This window comes from Phyllostomus hastatus, unplaced genomic scaffold (assembly GCF_019186645.2).
Source record: "Phyllostomus hastatus isolate PE091 unplaced genomic scaffold, TTU_PhHast_1.1 phas_contig_524, whole genome shotgun sequence".
Classification (NCBI taxonomy): Eukaryota; Metazoa; Chordata; class Mammalia; order Chiroptera; family Phyllostomidae; genus Phyllostomus; species Phyllostomus hastatus.
Window position 1 is genome coordinate 5239501 of NW_025333900.1, and position 22916 is coordinate 5262416.

A 22916-nucleotide genomic window follows, 5' to 3' on the forward strand; every position below is an offset into this window, starting at 1 on the left:
CAGCCATTTCCCTACCATCCCTTTGACTAATGGAGTTTCACAAGCAGCTTTCTCCCACTTGCCAGCAGTCCTAGACCCTCGGGAGATGGTTTGGATCCTGACACTTGTCCAGTTTCTTCCCAGCTGTCTCATTTCACACTTCAGCTGCTGACTTAGCACATCCGCGCCAGTGAAGTTCAGAAGGAAGCCACAGCACAGAGTCTGTTCTGCAGGTGCTTACACCCAAGAGGCTGGACTTGAATCAGGTTTCTATTTATTGTGGCCTGCATGGGCTGCTGAGAGGCAGAGAGCTGAAAAATTCAGGACGCCCCCTACATAGGTAAAGATTAAGGTGTGACCTGTTAATTTTGTCTTGTCATCTGCTAGGGACATCACACAAAGGAGAGAATTGGCGAGGTGGAAACAGCTTTGGAGGAAATAAGGGCTGTCATTTATTGAGCATCTACTATCTACCAGGCATAACATATATATAATCTTTAATCCTTGCAACAACCTGACAAGATAGCTATTCTCTTTATTTGATAGGTGTATTAGTCAGGGTTTTCAGGGAAACATCCAATAGTTTGTGTGCATATGGTAAGAGAGAGATTTATAAGGAATTGGGTCAGTGATTATGGAGGGTGAAAAGTCCCCAGATCTGTAGTATGATGACTTGGCAAGCTGGAGACAGCTGATGGTGGAGTTCCCGTCCGAGTCTGTAGGTCTGGACACTAGGAGGAGCCATTGTTTCCTTTGGAATCAGAAGGCAGGGAAGAGCCCATTCCCCAATTTGAAGGTAGTCAGTTAGGAAAAGTTCTCTTGGGGGAGGGTCAGCCTTTTTGTTCCACACAAGACTTCAGCTGATTGGATGAGACCCACCCTCATTAGAGAGGGCAGTCTGTTTTACTCACTTCACTGATTCTTATCCACATACACCCCCACAGAAACATCCAGAATAATGTTTAATCAAATATCTGGTCACTCCAAGGCCCAGTCAAGTTGGCACATACAATTAACAAGCACATGAGGAGAGGAAACTGGCTTTGAGTCCTTAAGTAATTTGTTTGGCGTCACACTGCTGGTAGAGGTCGAGCCAGCACTCAGACCGGAGTGTGTCCACCTCCACTGTTCCCCTCCTGCCCTTGACCGCCCTCATTAAACAACGAGGAGACTCAGGGTGAAGGGCTTGCTGAAGCCATGAAGAATGCAGGTTTCCACAGGGTCCCAGGGCTGCTCATTTTCCCACCACGTTGCCGTGGGAGACTTCAGCCTAATCTGTTCTATGCCAAGGCCTTTCCCCTGCGAGTGCTCAAGTGCGTCTTTAGGGCAGAGTCAAGAATCATCCCAGCTGAACCATCGGAAAGGGAGTGATTTGAACCAACGACCAAAATGGCTTGCACTGTGCAGCGCTTCACAGGACCTGAAGAAAGTCCTGTGCCTAGGCTGACTGGGGTGACTGTTGTCTCTTCTTTATGCAAGTTCAACGTTTTAACCAGCGCGTTTTGTAGAGGCTTTGAGATGTGCTCATCAGTTTGAGGAGGTCTGCCCTTGTGTGGGGCTGTGAGGGTCGAAGGTTGGGCCGATTCAAAGCAGTCCTCAGCCCCCCTTCCCTACACCCCGTGAATGCTCGTGTCCCCCCGCTGACCCTCAGCAAAGAAGTGAAGGTTGGTTGGCAAATTTCCTGTGAGTTCATTGATTTAACGTAGTACTTCAGAAACAGCTAGGCCTTTACTTAGACCTAATCAAATTCTTTCAAATAATTTTTTAGGCTTGGAAAATTCCAGATGAAGGTAAAGAAAATAAATATGACTAGAACCGCCTTCATTTTCAGAGAAGCATTGCTGATGCCTGTATAGGTATCTGGTGCTTCCAGACATGTGTGGAGTTTACTCTCAACCAGGCTTCTAATCTTGTTCTTCTCTTATCGCTGCCGTGTGACCTTGGGCAAGTCACTCAGCCTTTTGGAACCTGCCTTGCCGCCAACCCCCCATGCCCACCTACAAAATGTCGACTTCAGATTCTTGTGGTGTTTAAATAAAAAAAAATGGAGTTTGTAACTCCATAGTAGGTGCTTGATTCAGATTCCTTGGCCTCCCCCATGCTTGCTTTTGCTGCCCCTTGTTTTCAGGGTGAGCAAGTGTTTTTAAGAAGAGGAGGTACTCCGACGGTTCACAGGGTCACCGCTCGTGTGGTGTGATGCCTTTTCTACTAAAATATGATGCTAACAGCTTTGAAAAACAAAACAAGTAACCCTTTGAATATTTGCACACTATTTTTCAGTATACGTGCTGCAGAAGCAAGCACTGCATACTTGTTTTAAAAAACGAGCTTCCAGCAGCCATGAGTGTTTATATATGAAAGTCAGTGTCTTAGATTGCAGGCTGTTCCTATTGCTCTGCCTCCTGAGAACATGAAATCATGCTTTGCAGGCCTTTTGGAAATTACCTGTAAATGGCAGTAGGGAGCCCTGGCCAGAGGACTTCGTTGGTTGGAGCGTCATCCTGTACACCAAAGGGCTGCGGGTTTGATCCCCGGTGGGGACACATACAGGAGGCAACCGATGTTTCTCCCACTGATGTTCTCTGTCCCTTCTCTCTAAAATCATAGCAACATACCCCAGAGTGAGGATTGAACGGTCATAGGGGACTGGTTCCTGTGTCTGTCCTGCCGCATGGTGTGACGTCGGGTGGCCCCGAGTCACACGTGCAGTCCAGCTTGTCGGTCTGCGCTGTCCGTCCCACGGTGCAACCCAAACGGAGTGAGCAGGTGACACGCTAAGTGTGACTTCCTCTCCACAGCACAGCACCTCACCACGGCCTGTCAATGGTGGACGTCCCGGGCCACCCTGGGGGCTCACTGTCTTGGAGTCCCAGTAGCACGGGCCTTCCTGAGGCAGGCCCCCTCACTGACCACAGCAGTGTGGGATTGCAGGACCCCACAGAGACACCCTCCCAGTCCCAAGCTGCCCCCTCACAGGCACGTGAGCAAAAGATGTAAGGGGTGTGTGTGCGCGTGTTTAAAGCCAAAGGCGTTAGGCACCTATTTTAATAGGAGCATGAGTTTATTTCACCTTTTGAGGTTGTAAGTTTGAAGGCCTGCTTTGCAGAACTGGTCTGGATAAAGAGGTAAAGCACTTTAAAGGTCATGGCAGGGCACTCGAGGACATACGGGGTTGTGCCTTCCAAAGAGAGGGTGAGTGTTGCGGAGCTTTGAGGCTCTAACTGCATGTACAGAGCCACCCGCCCACTGTGTGTTCACATGGGGGCTGTGGCCGCCTGGGGGCCAGGGAAGCCACATGGGAATAACACACGTGATGGGGGAAATACCTGCCGTTGGCAAATATGTGTGACAGGAAAAGATTGAGCCTTCATACCTCCCTCTTGCTCAGAACTGCAGAGGAGTCACGGAACAGAGTCTGAGCTCTCGACCCTGGAATGACAGGCCTGAAGGGCGGTAGGACAGAGGACTGAGTCCCAGAGGCACCTTGTCCTCCCCAGTTAGCGATGCAGTTCGGAAAGCGGTTCCACTCTGCACAGACACCCTCCAGCTCTAGGCGCACCCACCTTCCTGCCAGCTGTGAGGCCCGAGAGTCTAAGTGGCTTGGTTTTCTGTGTTCGTCCCAGTGCTTGCCTGGCCACTGCCAGGCTGGTCCCACTTTCTGGGGACGGGCACTTCCTTCTGAGATCTTGGTGTTTCTGCAAGACCCACACTGAGTCTGAGCTCTGTCACATGTCGCTAGCCCTGGGCACCGACCCTGCCTGCCCGGTGTCTTTGTTTCCTTGCCTGTCCCTGTCTGGTCTGGCTGCTATTCCAGGCCACCCTCACCGCCCTTTGCCCACCCCCCCCCACCCCCCGCCCAGACCTCACCCAGGCCCAACTGCAAATAGCAGGCAGCCTAGTTACTTTGTGCCTTTTCTGTTTGCGAGGAAGCCCAGTGGCTGCGCATCCTGGACACCGAGTACTGTGTTCCTGGTGTTTAAACACAACCCCCACAGCTGACCTGTGCTGTGCAGCCCCAGAACCACTGTCTTGCTGGGCACTCAGGCAGCCCCAGGTGGCAGAATGGGTGTCAGGAACACATGTCTGACTAAGGCAACTGCACATGAAGGTGAATTAGGATCACATGGCGTGGCTGGGGATATAAAGGAATTGACTTGGTGTTCTTTCGGGCTCTTAAAATAATTCAGCTCTTGTACTAAATACATCTCACCTCACACCAGGCAGGTGGGGAGAGGTGACTACTGATGAGAATGAGCTTGGAGGGCGAATGGAGAGGCGTGTTGTGCAGGGGCTGGAGGAGCCACTCTCGTGCTCAGCAGCATCCAGGTGGTGGGCAGGCTGGGGGCAGGACGGTGCCCCCAGGAGGGGAGTGTTGGGCTTTGGCCCTGAGGGTATGCACTTGGCTGGGGGGTGGGGATGGTTTCGAATCCCAGTCACCCCAGGGGAGAGGGACAGCCTGGGCGAGCTTCCTCTGACATCTTCTTTGCTCTTTCCTCTTTGAAGGACGGAGGCTGCACGTGTCCAGGAGATGTCGCCAAAGCCTTTGGTAAGGAGAATGGAGGGCAGGGGAGGGTGGGGAGCTCCCTGCAGGAGCTGGCTGTGGGGTGGGGACTGGGAACGCGGTGGGATCTGGAATGAGGCAGTGGAAACTGGAAGGATGTCTGGGCCAGTCCTGAGTGTCCACTCCCTGGATTTCAGGCCCAACTGGCCTAAAATCTGGCACCAGTTCCACTCTGGCTGGTGGCAGAGCACCTGGGGATAGATCTAGGGTCGGCGTCCTGCCAGCTGGGAGTGGGTGAAGTCATGACTTAGACATCATGGCTGAGAAGGCTCAGGGCACCTGCGGGAAAGGCTAGTACCAGGCCCAGGACGCAGCAAATTCAGGGAGGGCCTTTGGGGAAACCCCACAGAAGGGCTGGCTTCCCCCCAGCAGTTTCTTAGCTGAGGCTGAGGAGCCCCCTCCCCACGGAGGGGCAGCAGTGTCCACCTGTGTGAGAGGGCGGGGCTGGCACCTGGGGTCCCAGCCAGGGGACCCTGGGCTTTTCTTGCAGAAGCACTTGGAGGTCCAGCATCTCAATGTGCTGCGCCTGCCCCTTGACCGTTGTGAGCTTTGTTCAGAATTCAGAGCTGGCGGCACAGCTGGGTGATGCTGGTGGCAGTTCTCTGCATCTGCTTCATCACTGGTTCAGGGTACGTCCCACAGAACGTCTTAGGTGAGGAGTCATTGGCTCCAGAAAAACAAAACAAAAGTGACAAAAGGAAACATGGGGCAGTGTTGTTGCAGCTGGGTTTGTAGTAACCCTGGGTGTTGTCCCTGGAGTAACCCCTGGAGACTGTCCAGGGGACAAGGCTCCAAAGAGGCAAGTGACAAAGTCAGGGGCGGAGCAGGGAGAACACAGGACTCCGGCTATTTTCACGCGCTCAGTTACCCCTTGCTTAGGGACCCAACCAAGGACAGTTTTGCCGTTGATTTTTGAGCTGCATCTTCACACTGAGGGGTGTCCCCCCTGGAGCTCCCTGCTGAGCGTGGGGCTGAGCACACTTTAAAGTGACGGGTCCTGAGGAAGGAGCCTCGTAGATAACAGATCTGGACGACGTTCCTGGTGTCTTCTCCTCGTCTACTCTCCTCCCAGTGGGTGCAGCCAGGAACTGAGTGGGTGTGAGGGAGAGGGGCCTTGTCAGGGAAAATGCGGGCTAGGAAAGGATGTGTGAGTGTTCAGAAATGAAAATGATTAGAAGCCACTTCAAAGCATCATTTGAGTGGGTCTGAGCCCTGTGTTCCTGCTGTTCACATCTGCTCCCAGGACTGTGGGCCTCAGGCGGCCTGGTTGGACTCCGGTGTGCTCGCCCCTGTATAATCACGGCAGGGGGGCCGAGGAGCCAGCATTTGTGTTAAGGATCCTGCAAGAAATGGCCTTCAAAGCTTGTCGCCACGTGGAAAGGTCCCGTGGTGCCTGCTTGCCTGACTGCAGGCTAGGGGCCTGCCCTGCACAGCCAGAGCCCTCTTATAAATATGGAAACAATCAGAGGGCAGAGGTCAAGGCCACTTTTCAGGGGTTCCCATGCTTGCTCTTCCCTGCCCTTCATCCTTACTGCTTAGTACATCCAGACCCTGATACCCTCGTGTTCTGAGCACACACCCTCAGTGGGACTTCCCCGGGCGGAGTGGTTGGGCCGGTTGTCACAGTTTGCAGCAGTCAGTGGAGAGCCTTCTGCACGGTTATCCGTAGACAGGATCGGGCACGGGGACAGTTTCTGTTCCTTCCACATGCACCTTTTACTTTCCGACAACTGGTCACTCTGCATCTCCCAGGTGCCAAGCACTGTGACAGATGCTGGGGACACCACCGTGAGCCAGCCCTGCTGGTCCAGCCGGTCCCGGCCCTGCTCTAGCCTGCATAGGCAGCCTCAGTAGCCGGTCTCCGCTGTACCTAGCCTGGGAGTTTCACGCCATTGGGTGACTCATACAGGATATTACTTACTCTGGAAGTCAAATATTTATCACAGCAGAGTGAGGTAGAGTTTTACGGGATATATTGTATATATGCGCATACATGCATGTTTAGGTTTCTCTCCTCCATGCCCAGGCTCTAGAATAGGGGGTTCAGGCTGTTCTGAGGTCTTCTCACAACCTCTGCGGAGTGCGAGGCTGAGAGCGCAGGCAGACCAGGCACAGGGCGGGGACAGTGCGGAGGAGCTGCTGCTACGTTAGGCATGAGATTGGGCGTATGCCCTCTGCAGTGCTGCTCTACTCTGTGTCTCCGACTCTGAAAGAGTCAGGCTGCAGGGAGGCGTCATTATTAACTCCTCAGGCCTGCCCTGTGTGTTAGCCCCTGCCATTCAGGAGGTTGCATTCGTTTCCTGAGTGTCCAGTGCCCCACTGCCTGCGAAGGGAACCTTCTTACAGTTTTTCAAAAGGGGAGAGGTTGCGCTTTTCTCTTGACTACAGCTGAGGGGAGGGTGAGTTGGGGTAGCACTTGGATGTCTCCAGAGCTGACTTTCTCTGAGCTCTTTCCTCTGCTGCTTCCTTTGGTCCCCACAATTGGCGTTTAGGAGCCGGGGCCGACTTTGTCATGCTTGGAGGGATGTTTTCGGGCCACACTGAGTGTGCCGGAGAGGTGATCGAGAGGAATGGGCAGAAACTCAAGCTCTTCTACGGGATGAGCTCTGAAACAGCAATGAAGAAGCACGCGGGAGGTGTAGCCGAATACAGGTAAGGGGCAGAGCGGAGGCCTCTCGCTGGTGAGGACTCACCCTTGTCCTGCTTATTACAGAAGTGGGGTGGACGCAGGTCTCAGAGACTGTCGCTTCTGCTTGCATTCAAGTACCGTGGCAAGGGGCTAGAAAACCCATCATGCTCTTTTTAAAAAGCCATACTCTTTACCCAACTAGTATTTGTAGCGTTTGGGGCCTTCAAAAGGCAGTGAGAGCAGAAGTGTTTTGGGGTGGGTTGGAAATGTGAGGAGGGGAACGTGTGAGTAGGTGTGACTCCTGCTCAGGCAGTCCTGAAGGTGGCGCTGCAGACTTCCAGGGGGTGGGCAGGAAGGCCGTGGCCGTGTCCTTCTGCTAGAGCCTCCGCCACCGAACTGTCCCAGTTCCCACCCATCTCTGGCCTGGCAGGAGTTCTGGCCATAAGAAGTGGGTTGAAGAGTGGGCCTCCCATTGCCTGTGACACAGGTGTGGGCTGGAGCGCCACCAGGGGTCGGGCTTTCTTGAATGTTGTTTGACCTGTATGGCAGCTCAGGTAGGGCCCCTACCTGTCTCCAGACTCTGGCGGCTGACGCAGGCAGCATCTTTGGCCATTTAATCGTCACTCATTGCAGAAAGGATGGTCACTTCTGCATATCTTTTTTTTTAAATCTTTGATCCCAAAAGATTATCTGACCTTAATTTTACTTCCATTTTATTTTATTTTTTTAATTTATTGGGGTGACATTGGTTAATAAAATTATATAGGTTTCAAGTATACAAATCCCTCCTATTTTAATTCTCTGCATGTGTTTTGAGAACCTTATGACACAATGTACCCACTGCCTCGCCCTGCTGGAGAGCCTGCTGTTGCTGCTTATTGGGGTTAGCGCGGATGGCGGGCTGCGCGTGAGGAGGGGCGGGATGGCGAGCCCTGGGTCCTCGGAAGGAAGCCCTCCACCAGGGCCAGTTGTCCGTCTCCAAGATGCCTCCGGCCCTGGGATGGAAACCCGAGCCCTCTGAGGCTGACATCCTCCATTTCCTACCTGTCTTTCCTACCTAATAGCTCATTGTGAGCACATGGGATTCAGATGCATTATATAAGGTTCAAGCCAATCCAGAGTAAAAAACCAGAACCCCCGGCTAGTTACAGGCAGGCGGTGGGCAGGCGAGTGGTATGGGGTACTACTCCCCAGAGTTCTATTCTCCACTGGGGCACTGGGGGACTTCAGTCCTCATTCTCCCCAGTCTGTTCCTCTCTTGGGGCAAACCTCAGTAAAGATGATAGGACAGTGTGGGGGAGGCTAGGCGGGAAAGAGGAGGAGGGGACTATGTTTATACCATCACCCTGGCAGCCTTGGGCAGTGAGAACAAGGGAGCCCTCCTTCCCATGCAGCCCGAGAAGGATGGCTTTCTCCCGTGTGCTAACTGATGGAGGAGGTCGAGGTTTGTGGGGAGTAGGGGGCAGAAGGAGGGCGGCTGCTGCCTCAGTGCTAACCTGGACCCCCAGCCGAGAGCTCGGTCTTCACCAGCAGCCACTGTCAGCATCCCAGGCTGGTGCACGGCCTCCCAGGTTCCGGTTGGTTTGTCGGTGGAGCCCTTGTGACTCAGCGGCAGCCGGCTACTTTGCCTGGAGTACTTTTGCCCTCTAGCTGTCGCAGCAGGTTTGGGCTCTAGGAAAAGCAGATAGGGAAGGCCAGGCGAGGCTCTAGCACAAACAGAAACCAAGGGCCGAAAGAAAAACCGTCTCCTGTAATTTCAGCAGGGTCTAGACATAACAGATAATATTCAGGAGTGTTAAGACTCAGTTCTGGACTGGACTCGAATCTTAGACAAGGAGGGGGTGCGCTGAAGGATGCAGAGCCTTAGTCCAAAGGCAGCCTGGGCCCTGCAGGCTGTATCTGCTTGCTTGCTGCCCACACCCTCCCCCTCTCTCTCTTCCCCTTCCTCCCCCTTCTCTTCCCTTTCTCCCTCCCTCCTTCCTTTTCTTCCCCTGTTAGCCTCACCCCCATTATCTCCTCACAAGAATGGTTCTCCTATTTGACAGGATATTTAATTAAGACTGAGTTACTTATGCTTTGCTAATTCCTTCTCAGCCATTAACCATTTATGTAGTTCTCACGCTGTCCACGGGAGATAGATCAAAGTACCTTTGTTTTACAGATGAGAAGACTTGAGCATTAACAATAAATGATGTGCAGAAGGTGCCATCACCAGCTAGCAGAGACACAACGATGAGAAGCTGGATAATTTCCATTAAGCACCGGGAAGGGCCCTGGGACCTAAGAATTAAATGCCAGTCGTTGCCGGCACACGTGCATAGATGCTAGTCTCTGGTCACAGAGTGCAGTGACTGGAGTCATTGCACGTGACCAGTGACTTGCTTCACGATGTTGGTGCCCTAAGCCCACCACTAGGCTAGTAGCTTGGTCTAGTCAGTGGTTTAAATAGCTACGTTTCACTGAAGGGTAGTCTTGCAAGTGTAGATTTTGGCGTACAACGGTTAATACCCTTTTGAAATCCTAGGTAGAGCGCAGCTAGAGAAAGTGCCAGTAACAATTTGGTTAGTTGTTACAATTTCCAGATCGTCTGGCCCTTAGATGAGGGCCAGCGTTTTACATAGATTTGGGATTTCTTTCTGGCAAGGTCTCTCCGTTTTGCAGTATGGGGACCTGACGTGTAGAATCAAACAGTGTCGCTTGGTGGCCTTCTGAAGAGCAGACCACTCAGCAAGGACAGCTGGCTGTTGCTTCGTGTGTGCCCTGTATGCAAGATGGGAGTTTCTAAATGTTCCTCTGAAAGCAGGAAAGGTGCTCGCCAAAGCCCTCAAGTCTCTGGTGCCCAGCAAGTCCTCAGTTCTACGCTGGTTCCACGTTGCTGGGACCTTACCCCATGCCCAGAGCGGCAGGTGTGACTTGTGTGTGCAGGTGCAGGCAGGAAGCTGGGGGATGTGCCAGCAAAGGGCCACCCTGGGAGGACAGGCCGTTAGAGGGGAGTCACTCTATCTTGCTGATGGAGGTTCCTATGTAACCTGGTGGGGCTTGAGTTGTTCACTGTATCGGTGGTCTCCTCCTCCTCTTGACTGTCCCCTTTGAAGACATCAGGTCTGACCTGGCATGCAGGAGGGTGGCGCTCCAGGCTGCTTCTGTTGCTGGTCAGGGAGGGCAGGCAGAGGAGGTGGCAGCAGAGGTCCCAGGTCTGCTCTGGGTCAGTTGGTGACTGGTGTACAGATTAAGGTGGAGTAGAAAGATGAAGTTAGTTTCTACAGCGGCAGAGTGGAGGCCCGCTGCTGAGGAGAATGCCATTGTGTGGGATGGTGCAGGCCTGCTCCTTCCAGTGCTGCTGACAGAGTTTCCTTTCCCTGGGGCTCTGAGTGGCCAGCAGCGAGGTCATGCATTTTGGGTGGGAGGGCTGTTTGCCTGACATGCTGGCTTGGTCAGCTCGGCATTTGTAGCAATGTGTGAGTGGGGTCAGGGTGGTGTGTGGCTACCAGAGGGCCCTAGGGCTACATCTGGTGCTAAAGCTGGGGATAATTCTGGCTGGTTCTTAAGGGAAAATAACCTGATTAAAAGGAACACTTCCTTTTTCTTCCAGAGCCTCTGAAGGCAAGACTGTGGAAGTGCCTTACAAAGGGGATGTAGAAAACACAATTCTGGATATTCTCGGGGGACTGAGGTCTACCTGCACCTATGTGGGGGCCGCCAAGCTCAAAGAGCTCAGCAGAAGGGCCACGTTCATCCGGGTGACCCAACAGCACAACACGGTGTTCAGCTAACCTTGCGGATGAGGTGCCAGTCCTGCTCACAGACGCTTCCACGCACAGCCGCGCTCGCACCGTCCTCCTGTTCCATCAGTGCTTCCGGCTGCTCCTGAATGCTGGAATGCTGCCTCCCCCTCCCCCTCCCGCTGCCTGGAGGCTCTGGGGCTCCCCTAGTGCCTTTCGTGGGGCTGGGAAGCAGAGCACTGACAGGCTCAGTGGTCAGAGCCCAGCTGCCCGGGACCCATAACCTCATTGTTAAAACTAACACTCGTACCTTTTTCTTTCTTTTTAAAAAAGGAAATGGTTTCACTTTAATATAATACTGTTATCTTAAGACTTACCTGAGTCCTGGAGTTTGCATTTTCAGGAACCAAGGTGTAGGGGAGGCTGGGGGTTTGCCACTCCTTCCCAGACATCCTCATGGCTCTAAGTCCAGGCCACAGTTAGAGCAATGGCATCACCTCCCTCCAGCCTCTGTTTGCTGGAGGAGAACGAAGCCAAGAGCATGGATGGATCTGAAGAGGTGGTTTCCTGGGGCACTCTCGCGGTGTGGCGGCGTGTTTTCACATGTCTGCTACACATGTGCCTGGGGCAGCGGGTCGTCCATCTGCCCTGCCAGTCTGGGCTCCTTCAGGGAGCGGTCCCTGTCCTGGCTTTTCACTTCCCTTTTGTTTCCTCCATCCCTTCCTCTTCCTTTCTGAGTCCCAACTTGTGGGGCTGGCCTCTGTCTGAAAGAGATTATACACTCTTGAAATCCCACAGGAGATTTTATTGAAAGAAAATTAGCAGCTAGAGTCCCATTGAGAAAACAGCAAAAACCTTGACTGGTGATTTCCTAAAGCATTGCTTTAAAATATGAGTTAAATATGATCGCCTCCAGGCGATCAGTACTTTGAAGGAAGGACCACACGGTACTCCTGGAGGATGGTCGGCTCCTTGGTAACGTTGGTGATTTCTCAGAGAAGGGACGCGAAGCCTGGGCAGGAGCCCTCCAGCGGCCCACCGTGGTGCTTGTTTACGCAGTGGCCAGGGATGGATGCGTGACAGCTGGCCATTCTTGGAAGTGTTGCTTGAGTGATAGGACTGGGAGGTGTATGCAGGCCAGGATTTGTTACTTCTAAAGAAGCAGAAAGAGGAGTGAATTTTCCTCTGAAAAACGCAAGCGATGGCCCTGGAGTAAGGAAGGGCCACATGCTTCCCACTGCATGAAGGCGAACTAATTGCCTGATGACACAATATGAAGACTCCGACCAAACCATCACAATCTAGGGAACCGGAGGCCTGTTTTCAAAGACTCAGCAGCTTTAACTCCACGGTAGTACCGTTCTCCCAATACCCATGAAGAATAATTCCTGTACTTGTAGAAACTCGAATGGCCACACCTTTGAGATGTGAGGGTCAAGTGGACGTTTAACCCAGAGCAAGATGTGGGGCTGTGCTGGAGGCTCCCCCCCTTTTCTGTCTGCTGCCTGTGTGTGGTGCGAATCCCCCCGCTGTTCCTGGGGAAGAAGCGATGGGCATCAAGCCCTTTTGTTTGTTGAAGTTTCTTTATTGCAAAATAAGGGAGACAGGTGAGGGAAGGGAGGACCTAAAGCAGGGGTGTCAAACTCACTTTCACCGGGGGCCACATCAGCCTCGAGGTTGCCTTTAAAGGGCCAAATGTAATTTCAACTCCTTAGCAGTTAAGGAGCAGTTACATTTATACAGTCCTAAAATTATTTCAGCCCTTGGAAGGCAAACTCAAGGCTGATGTGGCCCCTGGTGAAAATGAGTCTGACACCCCTGACCTAAAGGAATCCACTTAAAATGTTCAGCAGGAGTCAGTGGTAAGGGACTGTTAGCAGTGTCCCCTCTCAGGCTGGGCTTCTCTGGGGCTACACGCACGTGGTCAGGCAGGGGTCACCTGTTGGGCAGCAGGATGGCCCCTCTGGGCGCCCTCTGCAGTGATGTCTGCCTGCGCTGTCTGTGTCACGTAAAGACTTCGAAGACTAGCTCTTTGAGTCCACAAACCGACTGAAGGCAGGTCCCTCGCTCCTCCGGTTTTTAGGGAAGTGAAAACTGAGTTATTGAAAATGCCATGAACTCTTCCGGATCATTTTGAAGCAGAGGCTTCACAAAAGGCAGCACTTCTACGGCTCTGTCACCCCTCTCTGTGGTCACCCCATCTCTGCCTCCCACAGGAGTGGGCCTGGGGGCACTGCAGGGGAGCAGCCCTCAGACCGCTGTGCGTGACACTGGACACTCAGGCGGCAGCACGGCCTGCAGCCCGCTCGCAGGCCCCGTGACGCAGTGGGAAGGTGGGGAGTACAGGAGAGCCAGCGCACTGGGTGCCATTCACCTGGGGGCTCCCGCCGTGCGCTCCACGGTTTCACGTCTATCCCACTGCAGGTGGAGCCAAGGTTTTTCCCAAATTGTGTGACGGACGAGTCCAGGTAAGCCTCGCAGCCATTGGACCCCACACGGCAGAACCATTAGCACCTAATCTTAGAGCAGGGATTCAGAGAGCTGCCCTAGCCTTGCCCCCAGCACACCCGGCTCTGGAGGCGGGGGTGCACGTGGGCGGCCCTCCTGTCAGGGCTACAAGGCTCCCTCAGTGCACGTTCCTCCACACGCTGACATTCACAGGGCACGAGGGCCTCCACCCCTGAGTCCTGAGGGGACGCCCCGGTGAGATGTCCCCAAACACTCAACCAGGAAGACAGGAACAGTTACCCTTTCCTCCCTGGGCTGACTGAGCACCAGTGCCCTCCCACCTCTGCAGGACCTCACAGCTGGAAGGGTTTCACAGCCACACACACTCACGGCAAAGAAGGTCACTGAAAGTCACGGGCCCTCCTTGAGGAGTTACTTTCTGGGGCAACCGCTGAGCCACATGTTTCTTAGATGGCACAGTGTGTCCCCGGGGTGCAGGACTCGAGACACACAGGCCCCTCTGTGTGCCAGGTAACCCCCTGCTCGCTGAGTTTCTAACAGGCTTAACTACCAGAAACATGAGTGAACATTCTGCCTTCAGACCACTAAGCAGTTCACTGCAAAACTGTACAAAATGCATCAGTAATGCTGGCGAGCCCACCAAGCTGCCAAATGCTGCTTAGAAACAACTCTCTTGTGAACGGTGGAGCTCAGGTAGGAGAAATAAACACGAACCAGTAAGGCAAGACATCAGAGGGCAAAATGTGCCTTTTACCTCAGAACCTCATTATGCCCGACCTACCCTCCCGCCTCGTCCAAAACATGAGTAAAGGCAATGCCTATGTCACCAACTCCCCCCGCCCCCAGCCTACTGAGTGATGACAGTGGGGTCTGTAAGGAGGAATGCCCCCCACTTCCTCAGCCTCCGCTTTCTTTGAGGACCTGACACAAGGCAAGGACACGTTTGCAATTGGCACTGTTATTTTTATTAGTACGAGTATACTGAAACAATAAACTTGTACTGGTATACAGACAATTTATTTAAAACAATTTTGTTCAAATTTTGAATCAAACATTGTTTTATTATAATAATGAAATAATTTCTACCTAGAAAACCTGCAAGCACCATCAAAGAAAGGGACCATAAAATTCAATAAACAGACTCGAGTGTATCCTACAAATAGACACACCACGATTAGAAAATAGAATATGAATTCTTCCATTTTTTTAATATTTGTTTTAAAAAAGCTAGTGCAAGTACAATATTTTACACTGGAATTACAGAGAGTATGCACGCATATGGAAAAAAGTTCTCCTGTCACAATAAAAGCTCTTAACTATGTATGCACTTAATATTTTCTTTTCAATAAGGTGCAAAACATCACTCCTTCCCTAGTTTTCCTCTGTACTGGCCACGTCGGTCTGATAGTGCCCTCACAGTTCTGGAGTCTCTTTTCCCTTGGCCCGTGGGAAGCCTGTGGCTGGAGGTTTGGTGGGTAATGATTTGATGGTAAAACGTCCATAGGGACGGATCTCAGAGGTTCTGGGGCCAGGATCCCACTGGCTAGAAATCAGGACCCTGTCTTCACTGAAGGCCACCTTGGACTCGAGGGCTGTCCTGAAACCTCTCACCAGCTGACACTAATTTGGATTTACAGGTAAGCAGTGACGGCTAGGGAGGGAGAAACCTCCCTGAGGCCAAAAGGGCAGTATTCACAGAATCAAATGCACAGGTGTCGAGTTCAATGTTCACAGACTAAAGAATTCGTCCCACCCCTGGACCAGATCATAACTTAAGAGTCGGGGGTTCCTGTGAGAACCAGAGGAAACCTACACGCACCCGACTTCTTGGTAACTGCTCTTTCAGGACCACAGCTCTAAGCTAGTGCCACCTCAGACCTGACACCCCAGAGGACAGTGTGCCACCTTAGCGAAGGTCACTGTGAACAACGTGTCCCACGGAGGCCTTCAGACTGGCCGTGGGAGAGGGGACAGGCCCACTGGCCATCCAGATAGTAAACGAACAAACTAAAGGGAAAGAAAACTTGGGCAAAGTCTCCAATTATCTGCAGTGGAAGACTTGAGTCCTTTCAGATAAGAGACGTTACGGAAATTCTTACAGACTATTATTGTATAGATACTACCTATTGGCCAAATGCACTTAATTTTAATACGGCTGAACCATTTGTATGCAAGTCAAGAGGACACAAAATCGAAGCTGCTGTTCCCTCCTGCCATGGTACAGGTGAGTGTCAGCTACCAGAAATGTCGCATTTCACGGTAAGGGAGAAGCTGAGATTCTGAATTTAAGAATTGTAGTTGGGCTTGCTCAATATCCCCACAGCTGTCCAGTCTCCGCTGGCTGGCTGGATTCTGGGACAGAATATGACTCTTCTGAGACGTTGCCCCACATGGATTTTGGCCTCAATATTAAAGAAAAAGTTAACTGAAGTAAAATGAGGCATTTAAATTGAATTTCGTGTTTTACCCCCCATTTAAATGAGGTGTGGGGGGAGAAAATGCTGAACTCTTTTTTTTTTTTTTGTCCTTGTAATGAGTCCTGTTTTATTGGTAGCTAGGATCCCTTGTTACAAACACTTCTTGTTCAGGATTATATTCTTTGGGTTTATTGGAACAGGAAGTGCTGAAAATGTCAAACATCATCTCTGAAGAAAAAGGAGTTGCAATGGCTTAAGAGTTTAAACTAAGAAGAGAGCTCAGAGAAGGACTTTCAGCGTAGGAATGAACAGTATTTTCAAACTGCAGAACACAGAGTGGCCCTCTCTCGGAAGGGGGCTCTGTGGGACACAAACATAAAGGAAGCATAGGTACAGTTTCAGAGCCTTCGACGCAGTAATTCTTCCAGGCCATAACCATATAAATCCGATCATTTAGACGTGACAAACTTCTATATACAAAAAAACATGTAACTTCCCACCTTATGCTTCTTTTTTGTTTTTGTTTTTACAAACAAGGTATGAAACTCATCGTTTCAACAGATCCGTATCTTTCAAACACTGAATCATTTCGACATTCATTTTTTCTCTTGTGCAATTTTTTTTAAAACATTACCTGTACTCCTCAAAGTGAGTGCCTCAAAAAAATGTTTTCTTCAGTTTCTCAGATTAGGCGTACATTAAAAAGAAAAAGAAAATTCCCACAAGGTCTAGTGCTACAAGAAAAGATCCTGTCAGTAAGGTAACACATTCGAAGCGAGGTCATCTGCGTAGAAGAAGTCTCAGCTCCAGAGTAGAGGTGTGCAAACTGTTTGGAGTTTCCCTGTCTACAGAAACACGACACTGTCCGTGGAAACGAGAGGAAACCAACCCGACACAATAGCATATGCATGTGCTTTATAAAAAAGTATATTCTCTGTATATTTATTACTTGATGTTGTCTTAAATTCTCTGTTTCAGAAATTCTGGGTTGAAAACACAAACGTGGAAGCAAAGGCCTCCACTCCACTTTACAGAATTTAAAAAAAAAAGCATAATTCCCTTTTCTTTCATATCACCGCCAGAGAAGCCGGACTGGGCCTCGGAGACTGCCAGCCCTGTGGTCACCTGGACTCATCACGGGTGACTAGGAAATAGGAAGTGCAAAGGGTTTTAGGGAGAACAGACCACAGTTTGTTGAGCTGCTTGCGGTTCATGAAACAGTAGCCATGGCAACCAACGCAGCTCAAAAAGCCTGGCCTTCTGTCCCAAGAGCTCTGCTTCTTTACCCAAATCTGAAATAGCATGGCATTAGTGTCTTCAAAAGCATCTGAGATTTTTCTCTCTATGAAAGAAATAGGTTTCCTTAGTAGTCACAGATGTTAAAGGGTATTGTCAATTGTTTCCTTAAAAAACAAACAAACAAAAAATTCCAAAGCTACAACAAAAATACATTTTGGCAACATATTTCAGTAAAGATCAAACTATGTGCAAAGAGTGGATTTTATGATCACTAGGAGCTACTGTTCATCGTGAACATGCAGCATTATATTGCAATCTATGCAGGATCTAAGGAGTAATCCACAAGGTGCAGGAAATCCAAACATTCCTTGAAGTTGTACAACCCTACTCCAGAGCAGTCAAAGTGCTGCTTCTGGACACATCAGTGTACCACTCACGCGCCATCCCCGTCCCTGAGTAAGAGGTGTGAAAGGTTCCGCAGAGTTCTGTGTAGGGGAGGAGGAAGCTGCTGCCACTTCCTGCTGGGGGAGAAACCCAACACACTCACCCAACAAAAAACACATAGGGTCACGCTTCAGAGTTAGAAATGGGGTCAACAACGGCAATGAAAAAAATCAAACCACCCCAAACCAAACTGGGCGAGTCGGGGAAAACAAAACTGACTGACATAGAAAATTATCCTGAAAAGTCCAAATGAAAATGCAATTTGGATTTCCACTTCAAAAGATTTGAGGTAAGTGGCACCCATCTGTTTATCTCCACCCCAGTGTGGCCCAGACAAACTGAAGTGATTCTTAAGTTAAACATTCTAAGGAACAGTCATTTTCCATATTTAGAAATCCTTATAAAGAGAGGTTCTTGTTTGTTGGTTTCTTATTATATTTTTTCTTTTCACCCTGACTAATTTCTCAGTGATTGTGTTCCATTGTAAACGCAGAAGGCCTGCTGTTATTAGTTTAAAAATGGAAAACAGGAAAGAAGGAACTGAAGTCGGCCGTCAGTAAATATTGCAAAGTGGACATAGTACAGAGGCACATGGCTGATCCTTGTAAGCGGCAGGGCACCAGAGAATTTCTACGCCTGTCATTGCTAGGTTTGCTACACAGGAGCGGTGACAAGGGCTGCTCGGGAGCCTCAGGCTCACCGATGTCTGCAAACAAGAGGAGGCTCCCTGTCCCCTGGATGTTCTTCCTATTTGAAGAGAAAGCTGCCACAGAGGAGCGGTGAGCAGTGTTCAAGGGCGGTCCCTCCGCAGCCACTGGCCCTCGCACTCAGAGCGCATGCACTCTGGGCTGCACTTCCTGCTGGGGCTGAGGTGCGGCTCAACATCTCAAGGACACAGACCTGAGGAGGGGCCTGCCCACTTGCAGAAAAGGGCCTGGAAAATGGGGTGATCCTGGCCATATTGCTGCAGAATGCACTTTAGAAATGACTCTGCCTCCTTCCTCTCCACATTCACTACTCCTCATGGTGACAAAGGAACTGCAGCTTGTCCCCCAGATCTCCTTTGCTCAGTCTGCAGCATCCACGACAAACACCTGGGCTCCTGAAGGTTCCTGCCCAGCACTCAGCATCCACAGCAGCAGGGGGAGCGTGCAGTGGGAGGCTCTCTCCTTCCTGGCTCCTTCCCTCCAAACAAGGAAAAAGCCAAAAGGGCATATGAACTTCAGCGAGAGCACACTGATCAGACTCTATTGGCACGGAAAGTATTGCACATGCTAATAAAGCAGGAGAATGACATGGGACAATGTTTAGAAAGAACCAATTCTCTTACAATTCCTGTACCTGAAATAGAAGCACAAAAATGATGATGTTCCTATTGCTCCAAGCCATGGATGTTTTCCCACTTTAGTGTTGGTGCTGTGGATCCAGCTGGTTCAGTACTCCAAGGGAGCCGGAAGGTGGTGTGTGTTTTTCTGAGTCCACATGAGTGGCTGTAATTAGTGGTACTAATGAGGACAATGTCGATGTGGCAGCCCGTATTCCTCTTACCATCAAAGGTTATAAAACAAGAAGAAAAACAAAACCTAATAACTGCAAGTGCCCTGAGCAGAATATATGGAAGATTAAGCAAGTTCTCTGAACAGAAATGCTTTAAAAATACAGCACTAAATAAGCATTATGACTGGGAGAATGGGCCCACCCAGCTCTCTGCCAGCATGCTGAGAGGGTAATGAAATTCAAAGAAAGTCCAGGACCTGTTTTAGCTATTCTACATCTATTCAAATGTTTTTGGTACATCCCAGAAAATGGGTTATAAAAAAAATCATTAGTCCTGGTGAGAACAAAATGTGAAGGAATACCAGATACCCAAAATGTGGGTTGACATTAGAATTTCTTTTTAAATTTGTGAAATGAAAAAAGTACTATTTTCAATGGTAAAAGAAAAAAATAAGAAGTATTTGTTCAAATTAGTTGCAGCCATTCCAAGTAAGAATATTGAAAAAAAAATTCTCCCTGCTTATAAAGCTTTTTTAAAAAGTACTTTGAGATGCAAACTCCAAACCTACAAATAATATTTCAGTTCTGTGGGAATGAAAGGCTTACACTATAAAATACCCTTTCTGGGTATGTACCAAACATTAAATCTTGACTTGACTGCAGATGGGGAAAAAAAGTCACTCCAGAAATAACATTAACAACAACAGTAATGAAGCAATTGTTTTTTAAAAAAAAAAACAAAACTTGCTCACATATAGAAATGTCTCTACGGAAAACTCTCTCAATGAATTTGAAGAAAATTCTCAGAGTTGTCCTGCTAAGACCTGGGTTTTGTGACAGATGTGGCAGAACGACCAAAATGAATTTTGAAAGGAACATAACCTTATAAAACAGCCTACGGTTTAGGCAGGTTAGAAAGTAATTTTGCTACATTTATTTATGCTCGTTCAGTCCCCCAAACCTTTCCCACAATGTTATTGGATAAGAACTGCAGGAATATCACACAAATTATAAACTCAAGATGTGCAAATCGCAAGGTTCTTTAAAAGTTCATCTTAAAAAGAAAAACACTGGACAAAAATGAGTATTTTTTCTTTCCATCCCTTTTCTCTCAGTTTCTCTGCCAGCTCTGCATATGCCTTTGATTCATTCTCAAAACATCAAAGTGAGAAGTGCCTTCCTGCCAGGCTGTCCTTGGTGGTCGTTCCTTGTCACACACTAGTTCAGAATTCACATTCATCCTGTTACACCACATTGAAACTTTCAAAATCTTGACGCGAGAAACTCTGCAGAGCTGAAATGTAGTTACAGTGTTGAAAAAAGAAAGCAACTTAGTTTGTTTTTCTTCCCAAAGACTTTAAAGTGAGATACAGTACTTGTTGAATGATAGACCAAGATGCTTGGTAATAAAGTGTGAACAGCATTTTAAGTGCTTAGAGATAGTAATATATATGCTTGTCTTCAAAATCTAATTCCTCACGTCACACTGGAATCTGAAAAAAGTGGCACCCGAGTTGTCCATAGTCATAAACTATAAACAGTACTAGAGTTAAAAGACAAAAGATTTGCAAACCCAATGTGAAGAGCTTCCAGTGCTCTCTGAAGGGCAGTTCGTGTCTACCTCTTGGGAGAGAAGTCAATGTGATAACCTGATTGGTTTTCCTAACACTGCACGGAAACCAGAGTGGGTGTTTGCTCTCCACCCTGCTGCCCACCCCCCTGACGCGGAGCACGCCGCCCACCAGACACCCTGGAGACATCACTGCTCTAGTGAAGCACAAACGAAATCCCACGTGTGGCAGTTGCTCTTAAAAAAAAAATCAGTGCAGTCAGGCCCCATAGGGGGAAATATATATCTATATGATTAAAAGTTGCTTTTATTGTAAAATATGTCGGAGGGAGAAATGTTCTTTTACAGGGTTCTCTTTCCATCTGCTGTCGATATCTTTCTAGGGTGCCCTGAAGCTGGGTCCCTGATATTTATTTTGCACATGAGACCTCCTGAGGACATGTCTCTGGACCTCCAATCCCGTGCTGAGAGCAAGAGTGAGACGGGGAGGCAGAGAGAAAAAGACCCTCACTTGTTGTGGCACCCCTGCAGCCCCGCACACACGCACCCCCTGCAATTCCCTTCCCTCCAAACTTCCTCGGGAAACCAGCAGAAGTCGCGCCCAGTGGATGCTTCTGTGCGGCTTGAAGAGGCAGGCTCTCTAAAGCCACATTCATTTCCACCAGGATGCCTGGTGCCTGGACTGGCCCTGTTCTAGCTCCCCACTTGCCCACTGACAATCAGAAAAAGCATATGCACCCGTCTCCTGCGCAACACCAGCTGTAACTCTAATGACAAGGTTATAACAGAAACCTAAAGGAAGAGGATAACATGTAAATACTGTGTTATTTAGCCTACAGTACAGTAATCTGGATACAAATGATAAGGGAGAGCCGAATTTCCTTTTCCCACACTGCTTCTACTTGCCTACATTAGACCGGCCTTCAATGCAAATCTTAACCTCCTGAGGAATTAGAGAAGGCTTAGGAAGAGTCAAAGGTGGCTCGTCTTCCGACTTCTCCAGTTTGCGGGTCTCCGGTGCCGACCACCTCCTCTTCCTCGTTGTTGCGGGCTTGCTGGGTTCTATTTTGGTGAGCAAGGGCGCTGCAGGCAATCCTATTTTTTCTGGAAACTTCAGTTCACCATTCTCAGAGAGCATCTGGGCACTTCCCTGATTGATTCCGTTCTCCTGCTCTGCGTACCTGTGTCTACTGCCCGCGAGGGTGTCGGTCTTTGAGTGCTTCAGCAGGACGCTGGCAGGATCCACAGACTGGCCCTTTTTAACAGAGCCGTTCTTCAGGTTCTTGAGGGTCAGCGAGATGCAGACATCCCCAACGGAGAGTTTGGAACACGGCAAATCAAAGAGTTGGCTGGTTCTCTCTGGACAGCAGGATGACCAGCCCTGTCCAAACACAAAAAAAGGATACTCTACCAAAACTTCCACGCTGACCTGTGAAAACAGTGAGAGACAGAGGAAAAAGAAAGGAAACCAATGAAAACATTTCATTAGGGTTTTATTTCACACACACATATAGAAGCTAAATGAAGAAAAAGAAGACTTTGTTCCAGAAACCTCCTCCACTAACACATGAATGAGGCTTTTAATTTTCTGCTGCACCTATACTTACCATATGCAGATACTGAGCAGGAGCCAAGGAGAAAGTCCATTCAGCACTCAAAATATCTTTTCACTGAGGCTCAGCTCTATAACTGGTTTCCATTAAAACAAGTCAACGGACCCCCAAGGATGAAAGAATATCTACTTAGTGTTCAGTTCTGACCAAAGCTTCATGGGTGATTGACACCCAGGACACAGTCTGGTGCTTTATTAGCTCCCTGGACAAACGTTCCTCTCATGCGTAACAGTGCTAGCACAGATCAGAGTTAGACAGTTTGTGAGCTCCATGAGGCAGGCACTTAGGTGTTTATCACTGTATCCCTGGCTCCTGGAAGGGTATGTGGCACACAGTACAGGCTTAATGTTTACTGGCTAAATGAATGTGCACCCTGGGAATTTAGGGGAGGCAGAATCAGTGAGGGCTAGAGTCCTCAGGGAGGGCTTTCACCCAGGACCTGAGGGATGGGCAGGATCTGGAGAGGTCTGAGCAGAGAACACTGCTTGTCCACCTGCACGGTCAAGTCCAGATACTCAAATCAATTCCTGCATTTGTTTGAAAACAAGTATTAAAAGTGGGGGAAGCCCAGGCTCTTTTCCATAGCTGCCATTTTCTCTACACTGTTACATGCCATGAACTGGGCTGAGGAAATAGATCGAAAAAGACAGTCCTGATTCCAAAGGAGTTCACAATCAAGTAGGCAAAAAAGGCATATGAACAGTAATTTCCAATACATGGGGCGAGTGGGGTTATAATACTTCTCACGGTATTAAGTTATGGGAGGCCAAAGACCC

General features: G+C 49.6%; 2 protein-coding genes across 11 annotated transcripts in view; one reads left to right on the forward strand and one right to left on the reverse strand.

Annotated features, from left to right (window-relative positions):
- GMPR (guanosine monophosphate reductase) overlaps positions 1-11261 on the forward strand; it is a 41401-nt gene extending 30140 nt beyond the window's left edge. Inside the window, exons 7-9 of the mRNA XM_045847187.1 lie at positions 4483-4525; positions 7033-7192; positions 10762-11261. Coding sequence (XP_045703143.1) covers positions 4483-4525; positions 7033-7192; positions 10762-10942 — 384 coding nt within the window. The 3' untranslated portion in view covers positions 10943-11261. The remainder of the gene's footprint in view (positions 1-4482; positions 4526-7032; positions 7193-10761) is intronic.
- An 8607-nt stretch (positions 11262-19868) lies between these two features.
- The window catches only part of ATXN1 (ataxin 1), a 383702-nt gene continuing 380654 nt past the window's right edge, over positions 19869-22916 (reverse strand). For all 10 annotated transcript variants that reach the window (XM_045847140.1, XM_045847137.1, XM_045847135.1 and 7 more), the window contains one exon: positions 19869-21956. In XM_045847140.1, the coding sequence (XP_045703096.1) occupies positions 21426-21956 (531 nt within the window). In that variant the 3' untranslated portion in view covers positions 19869-21425. The remainder of the gene's footprint in view (positions 21957-22916) is intronic.